The sequence below is a fragment of the Bos grunniens genome, chromosome 6 (assembly GCF_055505025.1).
Source record: "Bos grunniens cultivar Pamir isolate PY7600 chromosome 6, Bosgru_T2T1.0, whole genome shotgun sequence".
Taxonomy (NCBI): domain Eukaryota; kingdom Metazoa; phylum Chordata; class Mammalia; order Artiodactyla; family Bovidae; genus Bos; species Bos grunniens.
The window spans coordinates 29,416,654-29,440,089 of record NC_141170.1 but is presented as its reverse complement, the minus strand read 5'-3'; the positions used below and the strand labels follow the sequence as shown (position 1 = coordinate 29,440,089).

At 35.2% G+C, this 23,436-nt stretch overlaps 1 protein-coding gene across 15 annotated transcripts in view; it reads right to left on the bottom strand.

The window, feature by feature from the left end:
* ANKRD17 (ankyrin repeat domain 17) overlaps nt 1-23,436 on the bottom strand; it is a 165,763-nt gene that overhangs the window by 60,347 nt on the left and 81,980 nt on the right. For 7 of the 15 annotated variants that reach the window (XM_086405414.1, XM_086405415.1, XM_086405430.1 and 4 more), the window contains 12 exons: nt 18,810-18,957; nt 18,403-18,550; nt 17,008-17,241; nt 14,206-14,300; nt 12,042-12,279; nt 10,749-10,940; nt 10,254-10,387; nt 8,035-8,122; nt 6,501-6,628; nt 6,113-6,256; nt 5,368-5,470; nt 3,151-3,903 (listed from right to left, as the gene is read on the bottom strand). In XM_086405414.1, the coding sequence (XP_086261540.1) occupies nt 3,151-3,903; nt 5,368-5,470; nt 6,113-6,256; nt 6,501-6,628; nt 8,035-8,122; nt 10,254-10,387; nt 10,749-10,940; nt 12,042-12,279; nt 14,206-14,300; nt 17,008-17,241; nt 18,403-18,550; nt 18,810-18,957 (2,405 nt within the window). Of the gene's footprint in view, nt 1-3,150; nt 3,904-5,367; nt 5,471-6,112; nt 6,257-6,500; nt 6,629-8,034; nt 8,123-10,253; nt 10,388-10,748; nt 10,941-12,041; nt 12,280-14,205; nt 14,301-14,388; nt 14,613-15,088; nt 15,229-17,007; nt 17,242-18,402; nt 18,551-18,809; nt 18,958-23,436 lie in introns of those variants that run through there. The other 8 variants (XM_086405421.1, XM_086405422.1, XM_086405423.1 and 5 more) reach the window with 4 other exon arrangements.

Here is a 23,436-nt window from a genome sequence, read left to right as displayed (position 1 = left end):
AAACACACTCTTCAAATCCTTAGGGATCCAGATCAATAGAAAAGGGTACGTACTATTTTATTAATCACCTAATGGCCTTGATATTGTTACTCCATGCTGGTAGTTTTGTATGTTAAGAAAAAGATCAAGACAATTCACACATTTTAGATAAAAATTTCAAAACCATATAAAATCTATGGCTCTTAAAATAGATTCCATATTCTCCTTTGATTAGATATTCACAAATAAAAATGCTAACCTAAACACAAAATTAGCTTAAACAGAATGAACATCAGTCTGTCCAAAAAATTGATTTTTACTTCATGATACTAAACAACAAAAAAGTCTAGTTTACCATTAAATGGCTAAATTATAATTTATATTTCCATTAGAGTAAGTTCTTCTAAAGAACATATTAAATTGGTTTTCTTATTTTTGGTCAAGGAAATAGGAAAAATCAATTTCCTCATATCGCTTCCTTTCAGGTACCTATGAAATTGTTTTACTAAAACTAAATAACTGCCTGTCACTCATCCATTCTCTACAATTAAAATTAATAATTGTAAATATGTAGGTACCTGAAGGAACTATGGTACAGACCAGATCTTTACATGTGGAACTTCCTTGGTGTTAAGAGTTCAGAGGTTTTAACAACAGGTAAGGAAAGAGGAGATCTTGAGAGCACAGCAAAGCAAGGTGTTAAGACTGGTTAAACAAGGAACTGATCTTGCTTTGGCTAGTATAGAAACCAGGGAAGATAGAAGATCTTGGCCAGCCAAGTGCTAGAGAAAAAGCGACTGAACCTTATAAGAGCATCTAATAAACTGGGACTAATGAATAAAGGACAGAGATTATGTTTAAGGAAAAAAGAAAGACAAGACTAAGCCTAATGAAGTTGTAAGATATTTAAAAATCCAAAGAAATGGAAATGGTTATTACTTAACTGAAATAACAAGTACTACCACAGAAAAGTTTAAAGAAATGCTGTGGAAGTGAGTGTATATGTGTATGTTTATGCATGTGTACATGCATGATGCAGGGATAGGTTGCAGGGAGGTAGCTGGTGGTTTTTAATTCTGTTTATTCTGGCCATCTCTCCTCTCCCCATATAAATGAGAATAAACAAGCAAAGTATTTTTATAATATGACAAGTATTTGTCATATTTCCTGAAAAGTTTTTTACTTTAAAAAAATTGTATATGAAGATACTGTAACACAGGGAGAATTTAATTATTTTGTTTGGTAAACAAATCACAGAAAAACTACTTTACAAGCCTCCAATGATTCTGACTGGCATAAAAATCATACAATTGGCAAATCATTATTGATAACTATGCCCAAGAACATCAAGTAAATTCTGATAGCATATCAAAATTTTAAAAATATTCATTGGTATGCAATGTCAATTCTTCACTTAACTGAATGAGTAACTCAATTCTATACATTCTTTGGTAGTTCAATTTACATAATAGAAAGAATACCATTACGATCTAAATGAATGGTCATGAAAGAAATATCAAATTTGGGATTTGGAGCTAATAATGTATGCTTCAACTTTCATAATATATCTACTGTTTTTAAAATTACATTCCCAATTATTATAAATAGCTAATGGTGATTGGTAGTAATTTTCAAATCTATAAAAAATTTATACTTCTTAACACAAGAATCTTTATTGTTCTTACTAATGATTAACAGCATTTTTTTCTGATGTAGTTACTGGACCCTCTAAGATCAGAAATTTTCATTCCACATATTACTGTTGAGGTGATACTAGAAGAGAACTAGGAAACTTTCTATTTTAATTTCTAAGTACAATATCTGTCTCATTAGTTGGTTTCTTAGTTTCTTAATGTTACCTACTAAATATCTCATATATACCTGCTCTTCACATCAGTCATATCCAACTCTTTAAGATCCTACAGGCTGTAGCCCACCAGGCTCTGTCCATGGGATTCTCCAGGCAAGAACACTGGAGTGGTTGCCATGCCCTCCTCCAGGGGATCTTCCCTACCCAGGGATGGAACCCACATCTCCTACACTGCAGGTGGATTCTTTACCACTGAATAGCCAGGAGGCCCAACTAAATATCTCAACACTATACAATTTAGTTTTCTCTTATTCTTTTAAAAAATTAAAAGTTAAACTATATATAATCTATCATATATAATGCTATGTAAACATAGTTTCAAAACTTCAAGCATCCTTTAAATATAAACCAAAGAATTAAAAAGGGAGAAGAGAGCAGATAAAAATTATCAAAATTCACCTATTTAATCCCTTTGTTTTCCCCTGTTCCTTCCTTTTCTGGTTCGTTTTTTTTTTTTAATGGAAAAAAATGTCCTTTTCAGTATAGTATTCTTACGGTTCATAACCCTGTGAAATCTCATTCTACTAGTTTGTTATAAAACTCACGAAAAATATTCAGTAAGTAAATAGAACTAGAACCACTGAAACAACTTCCTAAAATATTTTTTTTTGCCAATGAGACTAATTAAAATGTTTAAAAAATTCTCTGGTTACCCAGTTAAAGATATATCATTTATGATACTGTCAGGGGACTACTCCTTTCCATAATACAATTACAATTAGAGAGAAACTACACATTAACATTCATAAAGGATAAATCACTGACATACTATATAATCAAATCTTATTTGGTGGTACTTTTTTAGTGTTGTAAAAGTATTTACATTTTTTAAAAAATATTCATCAGATTTGAAGTCTGATCCATCAGGATATAAAGTATTTCTGTTCACAAATAAGATTTCTGATGTATCCTACTAGTTTTGCAGTTCAACTTCTATCAACTTCCCCTGGTGTGAATACAGAAGCAAAAAAGCCAAAATTCTATCAGTATTCTTAACTTAGAAAAAACAAGAAACAAACAAACAAAAAATTAAACATCAACCCGACTACCAAAAAACTTAGATTCCCAGCCTACCCACCTAAGCCAGAAAGTTTCAGTCACTTGCACTGAATGAACTAATTTTTAATTTGACCTGTATCCATCTGAGAACTTCTGAGATTGAAATAATATTTCTAAAGATATACATGGGTCAAGAGTCCAGAAATAGTTCTTAAGTTGGGTAACGGCAAAAAATTCTGGCACACTCTTACTCGCCTTAAGCAAATCATATTTGATACCTGCTCGTAACAATATAAACCCACCTGCCATGATGTCATCCAGCGTGTCATTGAGGGTCTGAGCAGGGCTGGCTACCATTAACCCTTGTTGTGTTTCTGTCAGAATTCCTTGCCCCAGCCCTGCCAACTGTGCTTGGCCCAGTACTGGCTGTCCAACTATCACTCCTTGCAGTTCTGTAAGATTTGCGATGGACCCTGGAGGCAAGGGACCTGCCGCCAGAGGCAAAGCTTGAGGCATGGCCAGAGGCTGGATTGGTGCAAAACCCATCTGAGCAGCAGTTTGCTGGGGTTCATCTTTAAGCAAAACGGGATCCACTTGCTGTAACCGTGCATAGTCTCCCTCAGAAAGCTGTTCTCCAACCCCAACCGGAGTCAGCAGTCCCAGATGTTGGCAAGACTGTTGCTGCTGCTGCTGAAGTTGAATTCTTTGAGCTTTAACCTCTAGATACTGCTTTTTTAGCTGCTGCTGAGTTTTCAGTTGTAACTCTCGTTCTACTTTCTGTAGTTCCTCCAAAATCTTTTGTTTCTTCTGGATTTGTTCCTCCCTTGTTTTGTTCAGCTCCTCGATCTTCTCCTTGGTAAGTTGGTCAGCATGAGCCAGTTCCAACGACTGCAGCTGTGCATTCTTTTCTATGGCTTCTTTTATCCTCTGTTCCAGTTCTGTTAACTTTCCCTGAGCCTCTTCTACAATGCTCTCTGGAGACTGATTGGTGATGTAACCCTGTACATCCTGGCTGTTTGCTGGCAAATGGCTGCTGGACTTTTGTTTAGAAGCAGCTGTGTGAAAAAGAAACCCCCTCAGAAGTGCACATGAATGGCATCCTCATTACAGAGTTACTGTTGGGAGGTTTAGTGCCAACAGTTATGCACCAAGTTATTATATCCACAGAAGGTGAAAATGCATTAAGGAGTTAAAAACAAATCCACCTTCTTCATCATAAATATAAAATGTATGTATTTTATGTGCATAGAATAATCTTTGGGAAATCAATTTCAGAATTTTAAAAATACCACATGGCTAAAATTAGACAATAGAGGGATGCAGATTTGTGATATCAAAGTGGTACAATTAAAACAAAATCTAAGACTATGTGTAGATAGATACTTCACCTGATCATAAAGATGTAAAAACTTATCATAAGAACAGAAAAATAATGCTAAATTATTATGATGTAGAGAAAACTTAAACCTCTAAGTCAAGGTTTTTCTACATTTAATAATCTGTGCCTTTTAAACACACACACATACACACAAAGAGTACTCAAACCACTAAGAAGTACCAAGAAATTAAAATTCAACTAAAATAAATATTTGTTGGGGCCTACCATCTTCAAGACTGATAAAGGTAAGATAGAAATTCACATATTCATAAAGCTACTTGGCCAGTAGACAACTGGAATTCAGTTTCCCTGGAAGAAAAGATGCTGAACTATGACATTCATCGTATCTTCCGACAGCCAGGTGAATAAACGTATCTGGCTATCGGTATAGCAATCATTTGCTTGGTATACCAAGTGAAAAAGGTGCCAAGGCTCTAGATTGGTAGCAGTGATTGAAAAGAACTGGTGGAAATACTTAGTATTACTGTTGGTAAAATAATACAGGGAGCCAAAAACCAAAAAGTTAAAGCCACACTGGTGCTTCAGGTAAAACTCTCTAAAAAGAAAAACTGATTCAAACTAGTCGCTGTTTCGGGACATGACTTATGAATCATACATGATGTAACATCCACAAGTAAAATATGGACCTGAGAGTTCTAAAGAAACACACAACCATATCTGAAGTAACTTTGAATTCTTGGTTGAGAAAAGGCATTTCAGATATAAAATCTATATTAAACCAGTTACTCTAAAATAAAATTTAATTTTGATCTAGCTATTAATATTATGCCTTATATCACTACAGAAATTTCAGTAATTTACAAAAATGTCACCCAATTATACCCAGTCTAATATTTTAACATGAATAGAAATTACTAGTTATTAGAGAAAATCACAGATAATCAGAATTGCATCAAAGATGAGCATCTGAATTTCTATTAATACTTCTCATTCCAGCACAAATCCATGCTCTCAACTATGTTCTTTCCCAATAACATGCTTTTTTCATTGTTTAAAAAAAAAATCTTTATGCCAACTTAGTAAAATTCATTTCTTTGTGGAAAAATAATTTTAAATGGCTATTTTTTTTTGAATCTTATTTTTACTTGGACAACCTGAAGGCTTTAGAAGTATAACTGACCTTTATTCCTGATGGGAAGAGTGGTGGCAACATTGGCAGGTGGTTTGTCAGGCTCCTGAGGTGGGACAACCATGGGCAGTGCTTGAACTGGTACTCGCGGAGCCTAAGACAAATAAAACTGATTATATTTCTGCCTTTCCTATACCTTCCACTAAATAATATGCTTTAAATTATTCAGTTGGTAAAGAATCTGCCTGCAATGTGGCAGACCGGGGTTCGATCCCTGGGTTGGGAAAATTCCCTGGAGGAGGGCATGGCAACCCACTCCAGTATTTTTGCCTGGAGAATCCCCATGGACAGAGGAGCCTGGTGGGCTGCAATGCATGGGGTCGCAAAGAGTTGGATATGACTGTGCGATTGGATGCCACAGAATGAAGAATAAGTTATGAAGATCCATTCAAAGTATTTTTTAACATAATCTCAGGAAACAATATATTTACTTAAAATATGCTGATATCAAATTATTTCCATGACTTTTCTTTTTCTGGCCACACCACAAAAGTCCCATCCACTGGGACAAGGAAATCCCTCCAAGATATTTTTTTAAAACAGAAAGCAAAGCAAAATGATATCAATCTAGAATGTGAGTATTATACTAAATGGTCATTAACTGTATCAAATACATTATCTTTAATGAGAATTGCATATTATAACAAAAAACAATCATTCTAGTTTAATCCGGAACTATGACTAAAAAAGGGATAAAGATAATATAATATAAAAATGCTTTAGTTTAGAATCTTACCCTATTTAAATCGTGGGATGGGGGCGTTAATTGAGTGACATCTGGTGGAGGGGCTGAAAGCAAATTATTAGGATAGTCCAAAAGATAGCAAACAACGCTTGTATGACCACCTTTTGCTGCTTCTATCAACATAGTTGAGCCATCCTAAAAGAGTGAATATGGAAAGGGAAGAAACAGTTTTTCAAATTAATTTACAGAACCATTAAGGAAGATAAAGCCAACAGGTCCCAGACACATTACAGTTTCCAATTTTAGGAAAGAACACTTTCCTCTAAAAACAGAAAATGAACACATTCAGAATGTCAATACAAGTTGAACTTGTAGATAACGTGTTATGCTCGAGTGAAGATTAATTCACAATACTACCTGAAACATTTGAGTTACATACTTTTAAACGGTGAGTTGGATCTGCCCCATGAGCCAAAAGTAGTTCCACTACTGCCAGATGACCCCCTGCACAAGCCAGGGACAGTACAGTATGGTCATTATTAGCTGTGGTTCTATTCACATTTGCTCCTAAAACAGACAATCCATGAAAAATAATGTTAATAAAACGTTTCTTAAATTATGGTAGACTTCAAAATCAAAGAGTAGAGAGAACAGGATAATGAAGCCCCACATATTCATTACCCAGCTTCAATGATTATAAACATGGCCAATCTCATTTCACATATATCCACATCCATTCTCCTCTCCCATCTTGAACTATTCTAAAATAAATTCCAAACATATAATTTCACCCATAAATGTTTAAGTATGCAACATTAAAAATTTAGGATAAAAGTATATATCACTCAATATAATCACTGTTTTATAAAAGTAAAATATAAAATTTTATCTAAATTTTTGTATCTTCAGTGGGCAAGATGACTAAAAACCAATAAATAAATAAATAAATCACACTGCCCTCTATGGGCCAAATAATGGAAGGAATTAACAAAATATATGAAGTAATAGTAGTAAAATTCTCATCCCTGATTTGCAGCACTTTGCAGCATGTGGGAAATGGAAAAAATAGCAGGAAGAAACTGGAATCAGATTCACTAAAATTAAACAAAGGAAGAGAAGAGATAATAACTGAAAATAATTTCATTCTTGAATATCATGTGTTATTCATAAACATGTAACACGTGTTTAAATTGCCTAAAATAATTTGACCAATAAATTATTTCTTATTTATTAACAAACTTCAGTATTTTTGGTAAAAAAGAAATGGCATATATTGCTTTTTTAATTGTATATCATCTACATAGTCTCTCTTTATCAATGTTGAATCAAAAGCAAAATCTTTAATCTCCTATACTGAAGTTCATGAAAAAGTTTCAACTTGAACTCATATAGTAAATACCAAAGAGATAATTTAAAGAAAGTAATAATATGCTACTTTTGTTAATAAGGATGTTGGTTTTCAAACAGAATAAACGACCACGAATGAAAATGCATTTTTGGCATATTTTTTCCATTTCAATTTTTAGCTTTTTTTGGGTGGGCTGTGCTATTTTTATGATTACTTCTTTATAGTTTACAAAGAAGGAAACCTAGGCCCAGGGAAATATAAATAAAGGAGAAAAGTGTCTTGCCTTCAAGTTAATCAGTGGCAGAAACTTGGCACAAAAATCCAGGTTTCAAGATAAATTATTACATGAACAGAACAGACTTCAGGCAATCTAAGCCCTCATTTACATAGAAAAATTTTTCTTTATTGAAATGTTACTCAACAAGTGTGTACCCAGTATGACAACTCTTCATGGAATGGTTCTATGTGTTGCAGGGTATTTATTGACTACCCACTCACAAAAATCTCAGTAGCATTCCTCCATCACATGATACCCACAAAATGTCCTTTACCTCTAAATCTCTTAATACCCAAGGGCAGGGAATAGACATCTCTGGGAAATAATCACTGCCTTACACAAACCTACCTTTACTAATTAGGAACTGAACAGTACAAACATGGCCAGCTCGTGCAGCTTTCATTAAAGGAGTTCTTCCACCTTCAGATTCATGCTCCTGTTTAAAAAGTACAGACTTATTTGATATTTAATTTCCAGTGAACAATTATTCTTTTTCATGAAAATCAAAAGGAAAAGAATTGGACTAATTTTGGCATCTAAATATATTAAATAACCTGCTCTGAAGTAAATCAAGGAATACATTCTTTAAACTATCTCAAATTAGAAGCATGCTCTTTAGAAATATATTAAGAACTGAAATTATATTCAGTGATTGCTATGCCATTATCTGAAACCATCTAGCTAATTTTTCCTTCTATCTCTACAAAAGGGATTGTAGAACTCGAGCAATGAATGGCACTCTAGCACAGCCCTCTCCAAACAATCAACATTATCTCCAACCACTACAAGTAATTTTCGTTTCATAAGTTTTTATCTTAGCTGTATGAATTTCTAAAGTATACCACTCTCTTATATACTTCTCATTACTTCTATTTTACCTTACACAGACAGTGATAATTTGAATATCTTTTTAATACTACCAATGACAAGATATTACTACAGATTTCTAGGTTTCAAAAGGATGGAGAACCAACTGCATTCTTGTGATTCAGAATATCAGCACAGGAAAAACTTACAGGTCTTACAGTATAAAGGTTTGAGAAAACTACCTTTTATAAAGCATTTTATATGTCAATCTTTTTACACTTACATCTCATGATTTTTCTCTTAAGTCATACACTAAGTTGTTTTAACTGCAATTAACTAAGCAAGATTACACTGCTGCCATGTTTCACAGTCACTGTGGTAAACACTGGAAATACAGCCCCTGAGCTGAAGTAGGTCAAAACCTAAGAGAGATAGGCACATAACTACAGCTAGAATATAACATGAGTCGTAAGCTCTTCAAGAGTTGTGCTAACACAGAGCCAAAAGAGACCACAACAGTAATCTAATCTTTTCCTTTCACAAAATGAGAAGTTAAATAAATTTTAAGAAACCAGTTAATTGAGGAGCCTGTTTCTGCCTGTGTGAGTTTCTGTTATAAACCATGAACTGCTACATGAAAACACACAGGTGCTCATGGTTTAACTAAAACCTACTTTTCTTACTCCCACACAGGTTAAACTGGAAGAATGCCTTTATTCCCCCACACAGAATTGCTTTATTTTTCCCTATCTCTCAGTCTGTACTCCTACTAATTTTTCCAACTGGAGGAACCTCTTTTGTTACAACATCACGGTATCTATCTTTCTAAACCTTATCCAGCCCCAAACATAACATCTCAGATGACGTCTTCACCTGTTCTGAGCTTTCTGCTTATCCTTTCCCTATGACACCTCTTTATAATCTAAGAATGACCTCAGTATTTCACCCTTCTCACTAAAAGTTATCTGAGGGCACTGCCCTGGTGGATCAGTGGCAAAAAAAATCCACCTGCCTATACAGGAGACAGGAATTCAATCCCTGATCTGGGAAGATCCCACATGCCGCAGAACAATGAAACCCCTGTACCATAACTACTCAGTTCGCGCTCTAGAGCCCAGGGAGCCACAATTACTGAGGCCTGTGCTCCACAACAAGAGAAGCCACTGCATTGAGAAGCCCACGTACTGCATCTAAGAGCACCGCCCCACTTGCCATAACTAGAAAAAGCCCAAGAAGCATAACTAGAAAAAGCCCCAGCACAGACAAAAAATTAAATAAATAAGTCTTTTAAAACAAAAAAAAAGGTATCTGAAAGAAAATATTACTTATCTTTTTAACTCCTTTATTTAATAATGCTTTGAATGGTACAGGTACAATTTATTTCCTAAACTACAATGAAATGCCCCTAAGCAATATGTGCCTTTTTATGACAAATCAAAGAAACTTCTAAAAATAGTTAAGTACCTAAAAGAAAACTTATACTAATTATTACCATTAATTATTAACATATCAAACACAAAATTTTCCCCTTTTTGTAGTGGGAAAGGGGTATTTGACTGGATACTGCTGCTAACGAGGAAATAAGAATGGACACAAAACAGCTTAGGGAAAAAATATGACTAGATGAATAAACAATGGTGAAAAGGTGAACAAAAAATTAGAAGTAAAGAAATACCTTTTGTCTACAGTCTCCACAGGATTTTAAGTTAATTTCTTGTCTTAGCTTTAATTACTAAGATTTAGAAAGTGCCATGGCTTACCAGATCTGCTCCTGCCTGAAGTAAGACATCGGCTACATCAGTATGACCATTTTCACAGGCATATGTTAGTGCTGTATCCCCTGTTGCTGTTGTTGCATGAACATTAGCTCCTGCAGTGGTGTTAGACACACAGCCTTAACAAAAGAATCATAAAACACAAATGTGGATACTGAAATTCCTTTTAGAGAAGCCATATCACCTCAGATTACACAAAATAGCCTTATTCATGTATAGAAATAGAGAATATTGTCTGCATGTTTAAAAGCAAAAAAGAAAAAAAACTAGAAACAGACTACTGCTTAAAATTAAGACTGCAGATACTCTGAACAGCAATAAGGTAAATTATTTATTCAGAATACACACAAAAACGTATCTTTTTTTCTACACACATCCAGTGCATCATACATCAGAAAAAAGTTATTTGCATTGTAACACTTTTACTTATATAAATCATGCAAAAAAACAAAAACACCTCCCAAATGCAAAAATGCCTACCTGCAGCTAATAAGTATTTAACTAACTCCAAATGACCCTCTTGAGCAGCTTCCATTAAAGGGGTAGAACACCCCAGTTCTATATCAGCTCCTGCCTTAATTAAAAAGTCTGCCACTTCCAGAAACCCTCCACAGCAAGCCAAAGTCAAGGCAGTTTCTTGAGTTTCTTCTGTCTGTGCATTGATATTTGCTCCTAAAATATATTTAAAGAAAGTCATTAACTTATTCCAGAGATAAGCAAAGAATGGTTATTTCCTAATAAACTATATTTCAAAAATGAACATTTATATTACTTCACTAAATGATAAAGTGCTTCTCCCCCAACTTCAAGAGGCAGTTAAAAATTAAGAAAACTATCAAAACCACATCCATGAGGCCATATTTGATATACACTGCTGGAATAAGATTCAGCCAGAAGGAGTTGATCCAAGTCAAGGTGGTTTAAGGACTTAGAAAAAATAAAGTGTAGCCCCTTGTTATAAAGATCCAAAATAATGATGGTCAAGATGCTGATGAAAATAATATATATTTAACATGCTATTATTTGTCAGGCAATATTTAATGCATTTTACATATTTTTATTAGCTCCATTTTTGCAGCTAAGGAAATGAGATTAATTAACTTGTCCAAGGTCAGAAGAACATTATCATCACTACTACCACCATCACTACAGCTAACACTTAACTGGCTGCTGCTGCTGCTGCTGCTAAGTCGCTTCAGTCGTGTCCGACTCTGTTCCACCCCTGGGATTTTCCAGGCAAGAACACTGGAGTGGGTTGCCATTTCCTTCTCCAATACATGAAAGTGAAAAGTCAAAGTGAAGTTGCTCAGTCGTGCCCGACTCTTAGTGACCCCATGGATTGCAGCCTACCAGGCTCCTCCGTCCATGGGATTTTCCAGGCAAGAGTACTGGAGTGGGGTGCCATTGCCTGCTCCGTCTTAACTGGCACTATATGACAAAAATGTCCTAAAAGCTTTATACATATCTATAAACTCACAATACTACTAGAGATGATAATTTTTAAGGCACAGAAAGAAATATATAACCTATAACCCTACCCCACCCCCAGTTTTCTGTTTTTATTCACACAGCACACAAAGGCTCTGAAAGCTCTTAAATATTAAAATAGCACAGTATGGGAGTTATTTTCAGAGCAAATACTTTAGCACCCCATTATGAATCTACTGAAAGAAAAAATAAGGAAAGATAAAATAATTAAATTCAACTTTATAAATTATCATCTTACATGTTACACATTTATTATGCCTTAGTATCTTGATTGGTATTGGTTACCTTGGCCTAAAAGTAAAGCCACCATTTCTTCATGTCCTTCACGAGCGGCTTCCATCAGTGGTGTATAGCCTTCATCATTGACTTCTTCCAGGCTAGCTCCCCTTTCAATAAGTAAAGCTGCAAGTTCCACGTGCCCACCACATGCAGCCAAGGTCAACGGCGATTCAAATGAATCAGCAGGCATGTTCACTTGGGCACCACTGTCAAGAAGCAACCTAGCTACTTCAACATGGCCATCCTGATTACAATGTAATTAAAAAAGTGAATCAGCAACATTTTAAAAAATCGTTAAAAATACTTCTCAACTGCTATACAATGAAGTTCACTGATATCAATTCAAATAAGAATTAATAAATCTACATTTAAGAGTTGAATAAGCAAGCTGACCTATTTCTATTCCTTCAGTATTTATTGTAGTGGTAAACAGAGACTGAGGATATAAAATATGTAGAAAAATGCTTCCAATCAAAAAACTTATTTACCAACAGGAAAAAAACACAGTTAAGTACACAAAACAAGAGATTACTGTGAGATAACATCAATACTAAATAGTATAAGCTTAAATGCCAAAAGGATAAAGTTTAGAAAGGGGAAAGTAGGATTTTCATAGGAATCTTAAGGACAAGCAAATTTCTGATTAGGTAGAAAAAGAAAAATGCAATACTTTTTAGAGTGGGGGAATTCAGCATGATGTATTAGTGAAAGGGAAACACAGTATGTACATGGTACTTCCTTTGTTATTCACAATCAAATGCCAGTGAAAATTAAGAAAAAGAAGTTCTCACTTAATATCTCTGTTTCCTTTATCGGTATCCCTTTCCCACAGCTTTCCTCCCTTTCCCACACTGTTGGCAACTCCACGGCTCACTTTTCCATTCTTTCTTTTTTTGATATACTTTTTCCTTCTTCATCACCTCACAGATATTTCACCTTCTTTCGAACATGTCATGCCCATTGTTACCTTGGTACTTGCCATACTACACAACTTTAATGGTTTTATGACTATTTTACTTATTGGCTGTTACCATGCTGTTCCTTTAAGCTCAGACTTTTCTTCCTCCATAAGCAGTCAACTCTTACATTTCCTTCAAAGTCCAGTTTAAAATCTCAGTCTCATAGCAAGTCTCTAAACCTATGGCCTCTACTAATATCTTTCATTTGCTTTAACATTTAATTCCATTGCATGAAGAGTAGGTCCACAGACTATTTCATTTTAATTATTTAATCTACACATAAGTTGTCTCTCTAGTGGGGGTGGCAAAACTGTTTTAAGTTCCTTATCATGGGGATATTACTGAGCATTTTACACACATTTTGTCATTTAATCCTCAAAACAACCCTAGAGAAGGATATTATCCTCATTTTAACAGGTGGGGAACTCTAAACCCTCCAAGAAAACCTGTTTGTTCAAAAGAATGATTTAACACTGGTATGGCAATAAGAAAAACAAAAATGGCTTAAATGGCTACTTAATATTTTTTAAATTACTAATTAAAATTTAACATCATTTCAATAATCATTCTCTGAAGGGAATTTGAGACAAGAAACCAAATTAATTTGGGGTCATTCTATCTTTGGTATGTTTTCTCATAAATCTCTCTATAAAGTTATTATGATACATTTCTGTGCCACAAGTCATAGACTGAAATACAAAAGTTTAAGAGTACTATTCTTACACATTCTCAAGAACAAACTAAAGTTCTTCAAAAAGGGAATTCGGGGTTGAGAAAAGACTATGACAGAGGAAGAATTATGTAATACAAACAATATTCTAATCTCAAATTTTTCATAGATTTTAAATTGTGGGTTTGATGAACATGTTTACTTTGTATTATGTACATACTCTTGTGGATTATGATCTCATCTTTAACATTCTTGATCAATCTGTCAGAAAGTCATTTTTGCACCAATTATATAAAACCAGTATAGTTATGTGAGACCAAGAAAATGAAGGTTGTGCTACAAAGCTTCAGAAAGCACTCTGATAAAAGTTAATGTTGTTCAACTGGCTCTGAAAACGACTGATAACTCAGATAGCTAAGGTTCTGATCATGGTAAGTCATGATAAATAGAATCTTGGAACCCAGGGAAATGGCACCCATTATCCACTGGCTCTGTCTCTATCTAATATATAAATTTTAAGTATGTATTTCACCAATCTTACCATGCAAGCCTCCATTAAAGCAGTGTGCATTTCATCTGTTTTATGCTCTTGATCTGCGCCTGCTTCCAAAAGAAATCGCACCATCTCTAGATGTCCTAAACCAAAAGTTTATAAGATTACTTAAAAATATTTTATTAGTCCAAAAAAGTAAAGTTATATTTTGACAACTTGTATTTAACTTACAGTAATAAATATATCAGCAGAATACTAAAATCAGCTACAAGCCATCCTTGACGGCCCAACACAAATTATACAAGTAATCTGTGCTGTTCTACTCCTTACCCTTTTGCCCCAGAAAATGCTGTTACTAGAATCCTCGCTGCAGGTGAACAAGGTTGGCACTAAAATGCAGCACCTGGAATATCCCCTCCACAACCTTGTTAAGCCCAGGCATGTCACAGTTATTTATACTATAGACTAAATTAGCTTTTGTGAACTGCAGCCTGGGATGAAAAATCACCAATGAAGTTATTTTTATGAGGCAATGAGCTTTAAGTTTCAATAACAAACTCACAGATGTTTTAGGAACAAGCTGTATGTAAGTTGGAAACTGCATATATAAAAATACCCTTTAAACAACACCATTTATATTTATCCATTTAGACACATACATATATATTCACATAGTTTCAACTAAACCATAAACTTCAATTCACATAATGATTACCTTATGAGTAGTTACAAGGATTACCGATTATATTTTTAAAAGGACTTCAGATACCATGTAAGAAACAATAGAAAAGTTACTAATTTTTTCCCCAACTGTATCTGGAATGAGCTTCAGTCAATTCTCAATCAACTGGGAATGGAGGGAAGGACTGGATAGCGGAATCATAGTTAAAACTAAATTAACTTTGGTGAGTAAGTGTTGTATATGCCATACCTTGTTTTTGCTAACAAATTTTATTTCCTTCTTCTCTGTCATTCTCCCTTCCCAAAGTCCACATCAATGTTTAGTCCTGGCCTGAATGCTATCCCTTCCCCATCTCCTCCATGTCAATGGAGGTATCCCAGGAGACCTCACGAGAAATAGAGCAAAGTTAAGAGTGTGCACAGATCCCTGGAAGTAGTAGAAATGTTCTCCCGGAGCTCAGTTCTTTATCCAGTTTCTTTAATAAAAGCCTGCAAGCCCTAATCTCAGCAGGATGGGGCTATAAGCAAAGCAGAGAGGGAAGAGTAGTTATATATAACCCCATCTCAATGCTCACTGGCCAGGTGGCTTTCAGTGATAAAATGGAGCCAGTTTTGCTTTCAAACTATTTGTGAAAAGGTGAGAGAAAGCCACCCAATCAGCCTGCCCTAGAGGCTGTCCCAAGGCTTAATTCCTCTCCTCACAATGAAGATCAACCTCTGCTTAACTACCAAACAGAAGTAGAGAACTAAGAGACCTCAGCTGGGCTTCCTAAGCACCCTTAATCTGAATTATCTGTAACACCAGATAATCAAAAGTCCTTGGGAGCCTATTTTAACATTTAACTTAAATTTTAGTCATTTATTTGTATAAGGATTATTTTAGCCATGTTTTTAACTGAAATTATTCCTAAAGACCTAACAAAACTTTGGCTGCTCTGAAATAGAAAAACAACATTGGGGCCAACACCAGAGTGAGGGAATCAAAGTCCTGGGTGCAAAATTTAAGGAGACATTCACTCAAAAGCTCGGAGAAGGCGATGGCACCCCACTCCAGTACTCTTGCCTGGAAAATCCCACAGACGGAGGAGCCTGGTAGGCTGCAGTCCATGGGGTCACGAAGAGTCGGACACAACCGAGTGACTTCCCTTTCACTCAAAAGCTAGTGGATATGAAGCTTCAGCCACTCAGAGTGAGTGCTTCCTTAAATTTTGTATTTTGCCTTTCAAGAGCTTTTTCTTGATGCTTCTGGGTCAAAAATGTATCACTTATTTTATGATAGAAACAAGACACAGCTGCAGATGGTAGAAAACATTGAATTGAATAGCTAGGCACATATAATATTTCATGAGATTTTCATTTTGAAAAGTTTCTTCATTTATAGACAGTTATCTGTCATAAAGGTTGATTCTGAAAAATATATGGCTCTGTGGCTATCATTTTAGAATCCAGAATCTAAATCATAAGCTAGCTGAAAATTAAATATTTATTCAGACAATTATCTTCACCCCCAAAATAAGATACTTTACTGTTATCGACATTTTCAGGTTGACTGATGTCACTTAGAAGACTATGTTACTAACCTCTTTGCACAACTATATCTGGGCAGGTAGATTCAATTTCAACCAGCTCTTCCTTTATTACACGTGTTGATGATACTCTAAAAAATTGTTCTTTTGAATACAAACTGCCTCCACATCACTTTTAATTTTTTTGCATATATCCTCCCTTTCTTTTCCATTTTTCTCCTTCTTCATGAGAAACAGCTTACATACCTTCTTGTTAATAAATCGTTTTGATTTCCACTGCGTTTAAATTTACAGCCTAAATACGTCTGAATTCAATAGGATACTTTTGTGTAAACCAGTGAAAACACAAGCATAAACATTAAAAAGTACAATGCATATTAAAATTATGTTTCTGATAAAAACTGGGTCAATTACTATTTTTCATTGACAATATTTATAATATTGAATATTTTTAAAATTATATAAACTCCACATACTAAAAACTTTTAACCTCTGAAATACTTTAAACACTTTTATTTATAACATACTACATACTATTACCATCTTTTATTTTTTAAGTGAATAACCATACTACATGAACTGTCATTTCATGAGTTTAAAAACTTCATTTAAAAAAAAAAAAAACAGTTTTTTTTTACTGTACCTTTGTAACAAGCTAATGTAAGGGCACTCTCTTTAAATTCATTGGAATGCGTATTAATGCCAGCCCCATTTTCTAGCAGCAATCTGGCTACTTCCACATGTCCAGCACTTCCAGCTTCCATAAGAGGAGTATGACCATTTTCATTATGGTCCTCAATACTAGCACCGGATTCCAAGAGCACCTTTACAACATCTACATACCCTCCAGCACAAGCATATGTAAGTGCTGTATTGCCTATTTTAAGGAAGAAAAATAGACATTCAGATAAAATAGCAAAATAAAACAGGTTTATTTAGTATCAAAGAGAAAACTGACATAGGAGACTATAAAACTTTAATAAATTTAGCCATTACACTTATACATATAATTCTTTTCTTTATTACATTTTATCTTACTGAAACCAACTCCCTATTTTTTCCATTTCAAAATCAGGGTTAAACACATGAGGAAAATCATATACATTTATCACAACTGTAGGGTTATAAAAGAACTGAGCAATTCTGAAACAAACTTTTCTCATGAGAAAAAAGTCACATTCATTCTAACTTTAAATCTGAGAAATGTTTCCCAAAGTGTATTTGTTCTTTAGATTGCAATTATTCATCGTATATAGATATACCTCATACTGGTCCTTTTAATCACACATTGCTTTTACTACAACTTTAAACATCAATTAACTGGTAGTCAAAGTTAAAATAATTTCAAAAACATTCCCTCTTAATGATAAAAATTTCCCATGTTAAGAGGGGGTAAAAAACTTAACTTCTGGGTAAAATAAGGATTCCTAAAACCTCCTCAAATCAGAACCTATACAGACCTTTAAAATTATTTAAAATATTTAATAAATTTGAAAATCTTGCATGAAGGAAATGCACAAAATATATTTTCATATATTTTAGAGCTTGGATACAAATTCATCTATGCCCAAGTTTGAAAGAAAAAAAAAATTGATTTAGATTAACATTCTGTCTCTTGTGGAGCATAATGCCTTTGTTTTCCTCTAGGCCACAATTTAATAGCACTAGACAATGACAGACCTACCTTCTGCTCCATATCCTTCTTGTTCTTCTCCCTATCTTCCCTTCCCTTCTTCCCTGATAAATAGAAAACCTGTGTTTGGGAGGTGTAGCCTGTACTTCTTTACTTCTGAGAAAATGGTCCGTCTAACCCAGTCAGTGTTTAATATAAAAGAACCAAGGCCAAGATAGCCCTCATACATAAAACAGGAGATATTTCATTCAAAACACATTGTATGTACTTTAAGCCTAATGCCCAGATGTACACAAATCTACAGTATTGATAACTGCAAAAGCATCACTAATGAGCACTTTCATCTGAATTAATTACTAATAGAGGGTGTTAAGATTTAAATACTGAAAAAGAGGTATGCAAAACCTGTTGAAGACTGTGCATTGACATCAGCTTTATGAGCTAGCAGCAACTTCACAATTTTGACATGTCCTCCATTAGCAGCAGCCATTAAGGGTGTAATGTCACCTTTGATCCCCCTATCTTCCACATTCGCATGCATTGCCAACAAAACCTTACAAAAGAAAAAGTTGAAAGGATATTAGAAAATTATGTATTCATCAAAATTTCTTGAACATACATTTACATTAACACCTACCTAGTCATATTACAGAAAAAAGCCAATAAACAAAAATTATATCTAACAAAACTATTTCTTGAAATGAGCCTGATGGTTGATTTCATTTTATTTCCTTAATACACAGGCCAAATTTTGACAAAACAAGCAAAACAAAACAAAAAAAACCTGTGAGCTTTATTTTGATAATACAAACCTGTGCAAGCTCATAATATCCAGCAGAACAAGCTAAACAAAGAAGGCTCTCCCCTTCCTCGGTATGTTCATTTACACTTCGCCCTTCAATGAGTAACTTTCGCACAGCATTTACATCTCCTTCTGAACAGGCTTCTGCCAAACTGCGGCTATTAGGAGAAGAATAGTATGATATCAGGATGTAAGAAAATAAAAAATTGCCTGGCATTAAGTATTGATTTTTGAAGTTAATCTGGACAGTAGCACTAAATAAGAATGATTATTTCAATATGACTCATAACAAAAAGAAAATAAAATGATTCAGTTCACTGAGTGGAGTGGGTAGCCATTCCCTTCTCCATGGGATCTTCCCAACCCAGGGAGTGAACCCAGGTCTCCCTCATTGCAGGCAGATTCTTTAACATCTGAGCCACCAGGGAAGCCTGAGTTTTTAAAATCTACATATAAAAGTCACTCAATTAAAATTATTAACATTATAAACTGTTTTTCGTCATGTAGCTGAAAGACAGTCTTATTTACTATTTGTAGGAAAAAAAAAACAACCCAAAGTTTAAAACATAAAATTGTATAGAAGATCACATGAAGAAAAATTTGAGTTACAACTATAGTTCTGTTTGCAAAGCTCAGCCCCTAGAAAAATTTTATAAAATTTAATGAAATGGATAAAACTTTCACTAATTATAAAGGCCTATCTGGGTTCTACAATTAAGTAAAAGGAAATGAGACAAGAAAGTTTTGAGCATATACTTTGGACTAATCTAGAAATAACTATGGTGCTGGAGAAGACTCTTGAGAGTCCCTTGAACTGCAAGATCAAACCAGTCAAATCTAAAAAAAACCAGTCCCAAATATTCATTGGAAGGACTGATGCTGAAGCTGAAGTTCCAATACTTTGGCTACCTGATGCGAAGAGCCGACTTACTGGAAAAGACCCTGATGCAGGGAAAATTTGAAGGCAGGAGGAGAAGGGGATGACAGAGGATGAGATGGTTGGCTGGCATCACCGACTTAATGGACACGAGTTTGAGCGAGCTCCGGGAGTTGGTGTTAGACAGGGAAGCCTGGATGCTGCAGTCCATGGGGACGCAAAGAGTCAGACATGAATGAGTGACTGAACTGAACTGATAAATAACTGATAAGCAGATTCTTTTTTTTTCGAAGTATTTACTTATACCACCACATTTTGGGCAAGTATGAAAAACACGCAGGTAAGGCAAAGGCTTAATTCAAGCAAAAAGGAGAGTCAAAGAAGTGGTAGAACAACAGAAAATTAGACTGAAAGTGTAAGTTTTTGCCCTGTAAATCACCCATAAGAATTTCAATTATGGACATTTCTAAAGATTCTTTCACTTATAGATAAAATTCATTCTTAGCAAAACACTAAATCTAAGTCTCAATTAATATTCTCTTTATTTAAAATAAACCTCAATTCTTACAGCTTCTTATTAAAACATGGCCCTGACACTTTAGGTACTAAAGGCATCCAAGGATAACCTCTTTTCCATTCCCCTACTACCACTAAAACTCAGTTTCAACATCATCCTTGGTCATGATTATGGTAAAGTCTCCTAAGCAGTCTCCCTGCTTTTACCCCTGCTCTCCTCCAGGCTTTTCAATGATGGTACCAGAGAGATCTTGTTTAAAAAGGGAAGTCGATCATGTGACTCCTCTGCTCAGAATCCTCCACCAGCCTCTAACCTTACTCAGAGTAAAAGTTAAATTCTTATCCTGTCCAGTGGGAGGATCTCATACTCCTTTTACTTCTCTGGTTTCATCACCTACTATTCTCACTCTTACTCTTTCTACTTTAGCCAAGTTGGATTTCATGTTTTTCATTAAACATGCTAGTTCGGCTGCAAGGCCAAGATTTATGTATCTGCTATCCCCCTGACAAGAGAACTTCTTTCAGGCACAGATCATTGCCTTTTCTCCAGGAGATCTTCCCAACGCAGGGACTGAACCCGGGTCTCCCGCGTTGTAGGCAGATGCTTTACCATCTGAGCCACCAGGAAAGTCCCAAATAACTCAATGTTATCTATTTCAAGTCTTTGCTAAAAAACCACCTTCTATGTGAGAATATCCCTGATTACTCTATTAAAAATGCAACATGACCTCCAACCCCAAACACTACCTTAGCACTTTTCCATTCGATGTTTTCTGCCCAAAGTCCCTTGTTAACTGTACTGACCCTTGCCAAAGTGAAAGTCTTAAACAGCACTTAATAAGTTTCTCTTAATCTTGCATTTTACAGGCACTGACAGTCTCTAGACTCAGTGTTCTCTATCACCTTTAAGTAAGTTCAGGACAAATCCCTCCCACATGACATTTCCTGTAAAAAAACACACTCGTTCTTTCTTTGCCCCTCAGGCACACATTCTCCTCTATTTTCCCATTTGAACTTTCACTCCATTTCCTTAGGTGTGTTAGCTTTAAAACAGCCTTTCAGGAACTACTCTAGCAACAGCTGAAGTTCAAAACTTCCAAGCAAAATGTATGTTAAATTTGGCACATGGCTCCACACTTAACTAATGTAAAATCTGGCACATAGCATCACTGCACTCCCCTTGGTTCTCAAACTTTGCTGAACAAATATGACTGTCACAAACATGCTCTACTGTTTTGCTGATCACGTCTAGTACTTTCAATGCCAAAGAATCAATGACTCTTTATTGTTCCTATTTCCCGTTTGAACTATACTCTCCAAGGTGTTTAAAATCTCTTCTCTTGCCAGTCTCAGAAGGCACTACATTGAAAAACATCTAAAGAATATCAATAATATTGTAGGCTACTAAAACTGAATGGTAACTAAGGAACAGAACCTGAGGTTAACTAGAGTCAATCAATGAGAAGGATGGTAAAATAAATTAATAAAATGAATGAAGAATTAGATGAATGAAGACAGTTAAGAGAAACAGCAAATTCACACTCTTGCTAATATTATATAACCTCTCCTTCAGTCTTAAAAATACTATTATACAAAAGACAATTCTCGAATGTTATTTTTTATTCTCTAAATTCATACACAAAAGAATATTCCTATTTCCTCAACTGTTTAAAGGCAATGGCTAAAATGCAGTTGACCCCTGAACAACATGGGGGTGAGGGATAACCACACTCCACTCAGTTGAAAATCTGCAAATAACTTAACAGTCAGCCATCCATATATGTAGTTCCTCTGTATCTATAGTTCCTCTATATCTATGTTTCTATATCTATATATTCAACCAACCACAGACTGTGCAGCAGTACAGTATTTATTATCAAAAAAATCCTGTGCTAGGAGTTCCCTGGTAGTCTATAGGTTAGGATTTGGTAGCCACTGCCGTGGCCCAGGTTTAATTTCTAGTCAGGAAACTGAGATCCCACAAGCTCTGCAGTGCAGCCAAAAAAAGAAAGAAAAAAATAAACCTGTGTATAAATGGACCTGTGCAGTCAGACCTGTGTTGTTCAAGGGTCGACTGTAAACAAAATGGCTTAATGGCTTGTTTTTAATTACAGGGAAAAAAAGAAGGCTTTGAGGAATCAAGACAGTAACATGTTATTAATGGTTCTTTTCCAGCTGCTTCCCTGGCATTATATTTTTAACTATACTATCCATAATTGTTTTATATACAAGATGACGTGATTTTTTTTTTATTGCACAACATCATTAGAAAAACTTAATAGGCCAAGTCACAAAATATTTACTGAGTTCTTACTAAATGTGAAGTATTATATAAAAGGAACTACAGGACACAGAAAGGTAACATCCTTGAATATCATAATCATATCCAAGTTATGGAAACTACATCTACAAAATTTTTGAACATTCAAAAACAAATAAAAACCATCCCTTCAAAATGGTCAGAACTATGACATGACTTTCACTTTTCACTTTCATGCACTGGAGAAGGAAATGGCAACCCACTCCAATGTTCTTGCCTGGAGAATCCCAGGGACAGGGGAGCCTGGTGGGCTGCCGTCTATGGGGTCACACACAGTCGGACACGACTGAATGACTTAGCAATAGCAATGACATAAATGGAGAAGGAAATGGCAACCCACTCCAGTATTCTTGCCTGGAGAACCCTATGGACAGAGGAGCCTGGCAGGCTATAGTCCATGGGGTCGCAAGAGTTGGACGTGACTTAGCGACTAAACCACCACCACTACCATACACATGAAGTGGGCTTCCCTGGTGGCTCAGACCATAAAGAAACTGCCTTCAACGTAGATCAGGGTTCGATCCCTGGGTTGGAAAGATCCCCTGGAGAAGGTAATGACAACCCACTCCAGTATTCCTGCCTGGAGAATTTCATGGATAGAAGATCCTGGCGGGCTACAGTTCATGGGATAACAAAGACTGGGACATGACTGAGCAACTTTCACTTTTTTTTTCTCATGCACATGAAGTAGAAAATGGTATGACTAATTAGAAATCATTGACTTCTTTATCAGGAAAACATTAAAAAAAAAAAAAGAAAACAAAATCTAAATCAGCAACAGGTCTTTTATAACATATTAGCTATGAAGTCAGTTTTGTAGTCAGACAGATAGGGGTGTTCTGGCTCTGCTGCCTGTTATTTATTTGATCTTGATTAAGTTACTTCTTTTCAGTTTTTCATAAATAAAATGGAAATAAAAATAAA